Source organism: Erigeron canadensis, chromosome 6 (assembly GCF_010389155.1).
Source record: "Erigeron canadensis isolate Cc75 chromosome 6, C_canadensis_v1, whole genome shotgun sequence".
NCBI lineage: Eukaryota > Viridiplantae > Streptophyta > Magnoliopsida > Asterales > Asteraceae > Erigeron > Erigeron canadensis.
In genome coordinates this window covers 6440339-6451472 of record NC_057766.1, presented here as the reverse complement: position 1 = coordinate 6451472, position 11134 = coordinate 6440339, and the positions used below count along the sequence as shown (strand labels likewise).

At 35.8% G+C, this 11134-nt stretch overlaps 1 protein-coding gene across 1 annotated transcript; it reads right to left on the bottom strand.

Moving 5' to 3' along the window:
- Positions 1 to 217: 217 nt before the first annotated feature.
- Positions 218 to 9578, bottom strand: LOC122606288 (protein argonaute 1-like). The gene is made up of 22 exons (XM_043779248.1): positions 9473 to 9578; positions 7708 to 8504; positions 7399 to 7607; positions 6594 to 6743; positions 6375 to 6508; positions 6129 to 6238; positions 5858 to 5964; positions 5625 to 5763; positions 5433 to 5549; positions 4803 to 4910; positions 4634 to 4705; positions 4384 to 4506; positions 4123 to 4291; positions 3470 to 3729; positions 3231 to 3373; positions 2684 to 2746; positions 2496 to 2559; positions 1561 to 1696; positions 1397 to 1470; positions 1198 to 1292; positions 1075 to 1106; positions 218 to 618 (listed from the first exon to the last, which is right to left on the bottom strand). Exons 2-22 carry the CDS (start codon positions 8494 to 8496, stop codon positions 407 to 409), a joined length of 3306 nt encoding a protein of 1101 aa, XP_043635183.1. The 5' UTR covers positions 8497 to 8504; positions 9473 to 9578; the 3' UTR covers positions 218 to 406.
- Between the last annotated feature and the right edge of the window lie 1556 nt (positions 9579 to 11134).

Here is an 11134-nt window from a genome sequence, read left to right as displayed (position 1 = left end):
TGTAGTCCATTGGAATGGAATCCCTTGTACAGGGAAACAAGTCAACAGATTAGAAATCAGAACGGAGTTGTATACCTATTTCCACCTTCCTTTCCTTATATACAAAAAAGCACAATAAACTATGTACAGTACACAACTGTTGGTTGTATATAGGAAAGATGGAATTACCTACGTTGTATAGCCACGCTAAATAGACACATCAGCAGTACATGTAATATGAGTAGAATAGCATCAAACATTATTAAATCACAAATCACAATACATATTTCCTTCAAACAATAACATCTTCGCTGGTTTAAGTCGTTACTAGACAAATGCCACAATACAGTACATATATTCAAGCACAGAAGTGGCAATAAAACAAACATGTCCCAATATACCAGATAAATAATACCAGAGTGTTGATCTAGCAATAGAACATAACCCGCTTCACATTTTCCCTGAGGGGAGGGAGAGGTCTAACAGCTGCATTTGTGCCTGGCACACGAGTGTTTCTACCACCTGCTCCCATACCACGTCCAGCAGCACCACTGATCATGGACCCACTGTCAGATGTATCTGGTTCCATGTAAAACCTTGCTCGGAAAGCAGCCAGATGCGCATAATATGCTGGGGGTACTGCATATCATAATAGACAAAATAGGTTTAAGAAATGACAGAATTATTTCCCATGATAAACAACAAATGTCGTAGAACTAATTGGTGGAAAGCCACAACTTTGACCGATTTCCACATATATGTCTATGTTTTTATCTCTATTGACCGATTTCCACATATATGTCTATGTTTTATCTCTAACAGGTCAAAAGGTAGCTAAAATGTTTTCCTAACTAAAAGTATAGCAGGTCAAACAGTTCAAACATCAACTGAAATATTTTAGATTAACATCCTAAATATACTCTCAATTGAATAGTTAGACAAATCAACTACATGTTAATCGCATTTTCCTAGGAGGTATTGTTGGCACTTGTTACCCGGTACTACCCATCCATGCTTTGACTCGTTATCTAAAACAACTGGCCCCCTTTTAATTGCTACAACTAGTCAAACCGATAGCCAAGATAACAAACTCACCAATAGACACAGAGCGTGTACACCTTGCATAACTGTTGAGCCAGAAACAAACCAATACAAGTTAGAGTAAAAATAACATGTGTTATGCAAGTCTGAAACGAAATAAAAGAGTAGTTAGTTTACGTGTAGCAGAGATTATTTGTGAGTGATTGCAGGTCATCAGCTGAAAACTTGTTCTCATCCCATAAAACATGGTAATGGGCAGGACGACTTGTACCCTGTTCATCAACAAACAATATATTGCAAATCCAATAAGCACACAATCACATCAAATCATATATCCTAATGCACTTAAAAGTGACAACTGGTATGTACAATTTACCTGAATGCCAGCATGGCTACATAAATAAAAATCAAACTCTGTAGGATGGCAAATCTTGGAATCAACTACTGTGCCTGAAAATTCCAATATGGCAAGGAACAAACTTGCAATCAAATTAAAAAAAAAAATAGTTGTCAAATAGATTTGCGGAAACTATAGCTTACCTGGCAGTATATTTCCACTCCTGTCCACAGAATTACGATCATTGTGGTTGTTAGCAAACAATCTAGTGTGATGCCGTTTTTGAACCACAACAAATGTGACTGGAGGCTGATAATTAGGTTCCAATGAAGCACAAGCCTGAGACGAGTTTATAGCAGTCATCATGGTTACATAACGAAAAGCAAAGGTAGCAACTTCAACTCATTTATTTGTGTTTTGTATCTAACAGATCAAAACAGAAACTAAAGAATATACACCTTAAAAGGGACAGACCGAAAATTATCCAGGGTGTTTTAAATGTAAAAGACCTATCCTAAACCAATAATAGAAAGATTCAGTTGCTACTGAAATTACATAACTTCTGTGATCATTCTGGACAGACCAATTACTAATATTGATGATAATTTGAAGAATTAAAGCTATGAAAAAGAAGTGTTCCAGGTCAAAATTACACATGCCATAAATTTACATGCTTAGACCAAAACTCATTTTGACAAGTTACCCAACCCGCATAGCCCACCCACAAAAGAAAAGGAAATCGGGACTACACTTGAATAATACTGCATATCAGATGTTTTTTGGTAAAAGGGGTCAACCCGATCAATTTAAGAACAAAAAAGAACTTTACAAAACAATGGTGTGGTACAGTGGTAGGAAGAATATCTAGCGCACACACAAAAAAAAAGAACCAAAAGGATCTTACTCAGGTAAATTTCATAAATATCTAAAACTATACAAAGGGATAGCATATCTACCAGACTACCACACATGGAAAGAAAGAACGAACCAAAGGAATCCTGGCCCGGTAAATTTCATAATTACATAACTTTACAATATGATGATATATAATACATTACAAGATGATGGTGTGGTAGCATATGTACCACATAATGAAAGCAAGAATAACCAAAAAAACTACATATTTGATGTGAATTACCTTACGAATTGCATCAAGTTCATACAGTAGGACTTGGTAAAACTGTCCTTCACTCACACCATCCCTTGATAATCAAATGCACATCATCAGATGAGTATATATATTTGTAAACATGCAAGAATAAAGATACAGCTAAAAAAAACATTTCATGAACATGTAAAACAATTAAACGTTTAAGCAAACAATACCTGTAGAAGATAATACGCTCTGGTTTTCGCCCAGTTGCTCGACGGAAAGATACAAGGAGTTCCCTGTTGTTCGGCAAAAGAGAATTGATTTCAAAAACTATATGAATCATATTCCAATACTGACACATTCTAATATTTTGTGCTTGGTTAAAGTAGAAGGGTCAATTTTGACCTACTTAAAAGTGAAAGGTCCCATATTTTATCCCTAACAGGTAAAAGGTGATTTATTAAAAGGTTTTGCTTAATGTTTTGCAACCTTTATTTTAAAAATTTAGAATATTATTGTGATAACAGAGTTTTAATAATTACATAAGTTAGAATGTTACTATTGTGATAACAGAGTTTTAGTAATTACATTAAACTTATTAGCTATACAAAAGCAACGACAAGATGGAAAATAATTGTTCTTGGTTCAACCTAACAAAACATGTATCACCAGTACAAAACACAACCCATTTGAATATGCTACCTAACCCTACCCATTTTGCCACCTCTAAAGCACAAGTATATATTGCCAGAGACATAAGAAAGAGTAACGAAAGCCTACTTTATCATGCCACCCGACACTTTGCCTCTATTCGGATCTTCCCATTCCTTATATAGATCTTGAATGAGTTCTTGGCGGTGAGTTTGTGCACAAACCAACCCCGCATACTTGGTAATCTCGGGCCAATCTTGAGAAGCTACAACCTACATACCATTCAACTATAATCAAGAAGGGCAACATAAAACTTAAATACAAAACATGTCCATCGAAAAATAATCGGGACAGGATATGTATCGTACAGCTGCAATCGAAGGGCTTGTATCTTCTCCAGGGTGTGGATGAGTGACATCAGCACCAAAAATGATTGTGGGAACATCACTGACATTAGGAATTCTCCTCGACAATGCATCAACTAGAACAGTATTCCTTCCACCAACCTTGACATTTATTTTTAATGCCACGTTGGCAAGGTACTGCTTACTCATCCTAAAGACATGCTTTGTTAGACAGCACTGAGAAACGATGCCAAGATCAGTCTCGCAGATCCTCTTCAAGTCACCTGCACAAATTACATAAATATATAATCACTCTCAAGAACAAGATTGAACATTCCAAAGAGGTGATAATTTCAACCTATTAATTTATTGAAGAATCAAGTTGTGTTATGTTTCATCTCTAACTGCCAAACAGGTAAAATAAAAATAGCTATAACCATGTCCCAAGCCAAATCATATTGTTATAATATCATATATGTCCTTTCAAAAGTTAAAAAATTTCATATATATATCCATATAAAACGTTAACTAAGATTTAAATGATTTAAAACACTAATTATTTATATAATTACATGCTTAGGGTCAACCTGCCTGATTACCAAACCCGCTAGACCCACCGTTTTCATCGGTCAAAAAAACCGATTCCAGTTAATAAACACATGCACAAAATTTGATACCATAAAGTGTGCCATTGTTGTCTGGCAGAATGACGATGAGCAAATCAAGTTCCTTCTTGTTGGTGGTCTGAAGTTTAGTCATGGCTTCATGAAATCGGGCTTTCAAAACTCTCTCGACCTGATTAGAACGACCACTAAAGGCAGGAAGCACAGGCTCAGGATTATATGACTGCATACGAGAACAGAAATGTGAAAGATAGATAAGCAACAGGCATTTGATTTGTAGATAGTGAACAAACAAAAGAGTATTCACGACAATACCATGCCAGAAGTATTACACATTTGTGCCAGCTCTGAACAAAAAGCACGCGCAATATTATCTTGCACGTTCTGCGCAAAGTTTATGCAGATCCAGTTGGCAACTGTTCCACCATTAACCATTTTCTGCCACAAATACCAATATTTAACAACACTAACCAATAACCTATAACTGATATTCCTAAACAAACATATATAAATGAAGGAAAAAAATGCAACCATTTACAAAACAAACCACAGAATCAGCAAATACCTTGTTCATCATATTCCATTGACCAACTTGAGGCAGACAGTCCCTTTCACGACCCGTATCGTGATACTTAAGCTGACAGAAGAAACAAAACATCGACTAATAAGATTCTAAACAAACAGTTAGAATTGATGAAGATCGATGGTATAAAAAAAAAGGCACGCTCATTTACCCGGGGAGGAGGCAATATTCGTGCTTCGACAGAGGCTAGGTTTGTGCTAATTTTTATCCCAAACTCCTTTGCATAAGGATCCTGTCCGTAAGCATTGTGCCTGACAGTCTAAAAAGGTAATATACAAGTAAGCAGATGGCACCCAACAAAAGTAAATTAGAAGTAACACGTTTAAAGAAGGGTTAATTGCAGAATAAGGTGACTAAGGTTGGTCGAAACTCTTGTGCAACATACCAAAGTTTTGCCCAAAAAGAAATCCCTTAATTCAATGAAAGCAGCTAAAAATTCCATTGATGTTTTAAAAAATGAATGAACTTTTCCAAAAAGATTAGCAAAACTGCTCAAGCATTCAGCAAGAAGCATGCTGAATTTTCTTGTGCACCAAATTGGTGCTGATGGGGAAATATTACTTAATGCCACAGTTCAAAATTCAACTTATTATTCGGTGCTAATGGGGAAAATATTTACCCATTACTTAATGTCAAAGTTAAAATATTCAACTTATATTAAAAAAATAGGAAGTTCGGGGACACTAAAGGTTGGTTACTCAAAATATGACCAGAGTAGATAACTTTTAAATGCAATATTCCCTTTAAAGAACAAAAACATCCATTGAACACAAAATCAAACCTTGAGAATATCACCCTCTCTTTCCTGAGGGCGTTGACATGTGACCTTAAGAAGGGCAGTAATTTGTCGCTCATTTAGCCTCTTCGAATACCTCTGGCCCTCCACGATCTTGCAGACCTGTAAGTTTGTTACATTAGAGAATGCACTTCATGTCAAAATATCACATACGGGAAAATGAAGTAATGTTAGAACCTCCATAGGCAAATAATTGGGTCTCTGAGTATTCCCGACTTGCAAGCACGGCCATTGTACATGTTTGATTGAAAAGCCATAAGTCTCCCGGAAGTATTCAACTACCGATTTCATTGTACCTCTGTCATCAACTGGAAAGCTGATGAACAAAAAAAAGAGAGAAGCATGTCATAATATGGAAAAGAAAGTCGGTACATAAAAATATAAGAACTAAACGCTTTTTTACTTCTCACTTTAATTCCCGCGTAGCCTGAGATGTCAAACCAGATATCCGATACTTCCTACGCATATTTCCCCGGTGAGTAACTTCAACCTTGACCCCTCTCAGTGCCTTTTTGATCTAGGGAGTATAAGAATGAGAAAAATGGAAACCGTCAAAAATGATATCTAAAAGAGATTTGTTAGAGAAACAATTATGCTGCAGAGGCTGCTTTGTTTTAAAAACTACTTAAAGTGGTAACCATATCAAAACAATGTCGCAACAGTTACTAAAATAATCCTTACCTTCACACGGTCAGCATCAGATAGTGGTCTTGCCGAAACTTCCCTATTTAGAAGCTGCGCGACGAACTCAATCACGGGCAATGGCTCAATGAACGCAGTGGAAGACATATCTGCAAATCAACATGTCACACAATTACATAGGGAAAGGTAAATCTAGATCAAGGTTGTTAAAACTCTAACGTTGACTACAACTCAATGTTTTTTAAGCAGCAACCTTAACTATCCGATTAACGGTAACAGACTAACCGATATTTAGGGACAGCCCCATCTGTGTAGGTCGTATGCTCTGATAAAACCCACGCCAGCTTTCCAACCCTTCACCGAGTGGTTGCCTACGACCTAAATGAGGAGAATAGAATGACCGTCCCACTGGAGAATACCTACATAAAATTTCAACCAATAATCAATTGGTAGGTCATTATATATGCCATAAGATAGCGACCAAAGATAATTGTCAAAGCATACCGATTAGTGGGCAACTCCCTTAAAACAATATCCAGAACCTGAAGCGCTTCTTGTGGAGCATCTGCTTGTCTCCCTGCTAAAAACATTTCCAAGTGATGCAGATCAGCACGAGAAGCTAGTTTGATCACAACTTTAAAGTCTCTTTCTCTCCTGCAATATGTAGAATGGAAAAATCATCAGAAATACATCCCAACTCATACATTAAAACAATCAACAATGACAAATAGGCTTGTTCATTGATTTGAGTTATCAACCGAATCTGAGACCAAACCAAATGCGTATTTGGAATTATCAAACCAAACCGGAAGCTAAATCTGCTATTGCTTCAATTTGGTTATGAACATAACAACTGACTACCACCAATGTACATTTGAACCAAACTACTGAACTTCTTCAGAAATACATCCCAACTCATACATTAAAACAATCAACAATGACAAATAGGCTTGTTCATTGATTTGAGTTATTCAGTTTAGCGACTTTCAACCGAATCTGAGACCAAACCAAATGCGTATTTGGAATTATCAAACCAAACCGGAAGCTAAATCTGCTATTGCTTCAATTTGGTTATGAACATAACAACTGACTACCACCAATGTACATTTGAACCAAACTACTGAACTTCTTCAGAATATACAGAAGCCTACACATGTACATGTCTACATATAACAAGATATATTCGGTAATCACACACACTGAATACCAAACTTGGTTTCCAATGCAGCAAATCACTGATAGCCCTTTTTTCACATACAACATGACCACCCACAATAAATAACCGCAATTAAAAAGAAGAAACAACTACCTGGTGCCGCCTGCGCCATCATCTTCGTCTAGAAGAGTGATTTTGAACTCTTTGGAAACAAAGGGAAGAGGACCAGCAGTATACAAACTCTTTCTTCCATCATATGCAGGAAGCCTCTTCCCAAGATGAGAGTCCCTGTACAATGTCACCAACTGTGCCATTACAGCACGATTAACACCGCGTGATGTCACCTCTGGATTGATTGTCACCTATATTGACAGAGAAAACAGAATGGTCACGTGTCAAAATAAGAGTTCAACTGCAACAATAATTAGAACAACAGAACAAGCAACTAGCATTAAAACTCACGTCATACTGGTGTAAATCCTTATCAGGCAGTTCAGCAAAGAAGTGGTTAGCCTTCACCATGCACCTGGTTCCAGTACTACCCTTTCCTGGACGCAAAGGAAACCTCAATGATTTGCTGGATGCAGGTGCGCCCTGAATAGGCTCTTCTTGCTGCAGCGAGAGCTGCTTAAACTGATCCATTGACTCGTCTACCATCTGTTCTGTTGAAGACGAAGACTCTGCTTGAACAACAGGCTGCAATGTTGCCACAGGCTGCTGAGGAGCTTGCGTTGCTTGGTACAGCTCGGGAACTGATGGCCTAGAAGGTCCACCAGCATACGAAGATCCACCACGATGTTGAGGTGGAGCAGTTTCTCTTGGAGGCCTTGGTTGTTGACCTTGTTGTGGTTGGTCATGAGGTCCGCCATAATACTGCTGGGGACCACCACCACGTTGTGGCCCTCTACCACCACCACCACCATAACCACCCCTCTGAACATAACCTCTTCCTCCTTGAGGCTGTCCTCCACCTTGATAACCCCCTTGTCCTCCTTGATAACCACCACCCTGCTGCCCTCTTCCTTGATAGCCACCACCCTGCTGCCCTCTTCCTTGATAGCCACCACCCTGCTGCCCTCTTCCTTGATAGCCACCTTGTCCCCGTCCCTGATAACCACCACCCATTTGTTGCTGTGGTTGCTGTTGTGCGGGTGGCCTTTGAGCAGCACCACTAGCTTGTCCAGTACCAGCCTCCTGGGGCTCAGAGCTTTCACCTCCGCTGGCACCATCTGTTCTCCTCTTTCTTACCATTTCGACAACTAGAACACACAGATACTTTTGTCAGATTAACGATCATTAAAGGAACACCATATATTAAGCATCTACTACAAAATCAATATCACAATACATACATCAACATATATATCCCGACAAAATATACATTGAAAAAAAAAAAAGTTAGTATCATATATATATATATAAAAAGAATAACCAAAAAATATATACACACAACACTACAACAATTATCTGATTTCTACACACCACACACGTCTATAAGACATGTAACATTTTCTCAATCGGTACCACTTATAGAGGTGTTTAAGATGTTTACATTAACAAGTGCGAACAAAAATTTTTTCAACGCACATTAGCAAGCACTTCATAAACAAAATTGGTGTTTGTAGAGGCACATGATTTCGCACAAAAATTAAACATGATTTCGCGCAAATATTAGTTCCAACTTCCATCATACATGAAAAAATATATCATACACACACACACACATGTATATATATATATATATATATACATCACTAATGACCTAAGTAAATTTAGCAATATAATTCAATATCAACTGACCAGAAATATATAATAAAAAGTAAATTATAGCTATGTTCACAACTAAAAAGATAACTAATATGAAAAAAATAATAAAAATAAATAAAAAGCAAAACACACAGCTAAAAATACATTTTAAAAATATTTAATACAAACATAAACATGAGAAATTTCATATAATGTGATATTTTAGATATATTACCTCAATATTACTATTATTATAATAATTTTTATTTATTATTATTACAAAAAATATCACACGCACTATAAAACACACATAACAAAACTATCAAAATGTAACATGTAAACATCATATTATTATACATTACAATATTAGCTGTATAATTTACATATACTTTTTAGATTTTTGATTTATATAAATTTATAACAAAAAGTACAAATAAAATATAGATGATGAAGTAATGAAAAAGAAAAAAAAAACACAAACCCTAAGAAATCGGAAGAGATCGTGCAAGAGAGGCGGAAAGGAAAGTGTAGGTATGTGATACTGAATGATCAGCAACAGTTGAAAAACCCTAATATTATTATTATTATTATTATTATTATTATTATATAGAAGAAAGAGAGAGAAATAAAGATAGATAGATATACAGTTGTCTCTATCCTTTCTGCTTAGTAAATTCCCCCAATTATTATCTCTACATTTGGAGTAGATTGTATGTATAATGTGATGAGTATTTAAAAGTGTTAGGTATGAGGAAAATGACATCATAAAAAATATTAATTAAATAAAATATCCTTGACCTAGTTATTTACTTCATCAAAGAGTCAAAGTGAGTCAATTCTGATTTGTATTGTTGTTTTTGACACCATTGATACTACCGTCTATATAAAGGTTTGGTTATGTATCAACAAAAACTTCTTAATCACATACGTTTAAAATTGTTTTTTAAATTAATTGGTTTGTTGACAATGCTTTTATTTATGTTTGTATCCGGGTAGGGAACCGAAAAGTTGAATATTTCCATATCTCTTCAACCATCCAATCAAAATACTTCAGCCTCATTTCAACCCTTCAACTTTTTTCTCAACTTTTTTTAATGTCAACCGAAACTCTCAACCTTTTCTTCAAATTTTCATAATTTATCCTCAACATATAAACTTTACATAATTAACCGTTTTTTCAATTTATATGTTTTATTAATAACAAAACACATTACGTAATATTAAAAAACACATTACATAATAAAAGTAAAAATACTACATAATTGGAAAAAAATAGTTTATACTATGTTAAAAAAAAGGTTGGAAAAAAAAAACAAAAAAAGTTGAAGAAGAAAAACAAAAAAGACTTATTCATTTTTATTAGTTTAAAAAAAATTTAAACAAAAAATTGGGATTAATTGGGATTTAACAAGCAGCTTAAAAAAAACAAAAAAAAGAAACACTTAGGGGGCATTTAGTTCGCGGAATTCATTGGAATTTTTAGGAATTAGAATTTGAATTCCATTGCTAACCATGTTTGGTTTATAAAAATGATGGAATTGGAATCTACAACTTTCCATCCAATTCCTTAAATCATTGAATTTGAAATTCCTTCCATATATTGATGGAATGTATTGAATTCCAATGGAATTCAACTATTTTGACAAAAACACCCTCCTCCTAATTAAACAAAAATTTATTTATTTAGCCTAATCTCCCTCCTTTTCTTCTACATATTGAAGAAATGGAGTAAAAGTAGCTTACCGGAATAACAACCACCACATTCGCTTGTTGCTTATCGGATTAAAAATCATCAAATCGAAGTAACAGTAGCCAAACGTTGTTGCTTATCGAAATAACAGTAGTCACTAGTCAGTAGACACCACCGCCGCTGCTTACCGGAGTAATAACCACCACCGTCGTTAATTACCAGAATAACAGCCACCGTCGTTGGTTGTTGGCTGTGTGTTTTGTGTGTGCGTGTGTATTGTGTAAGTGTGTTAGATCCCTATTAATAAGGCTATCAGAGTTTAGAGACATGAAAATGGGGGTTTCAAATATGGTGAATTGAGTCGTCGGAGAAGACGACTGATGGCCGATGGGGTTTGGTGAATATGGTTTTGAGTTTTGACTTTTGTGTGTTGTTTGTGCTAAATTAAATCTA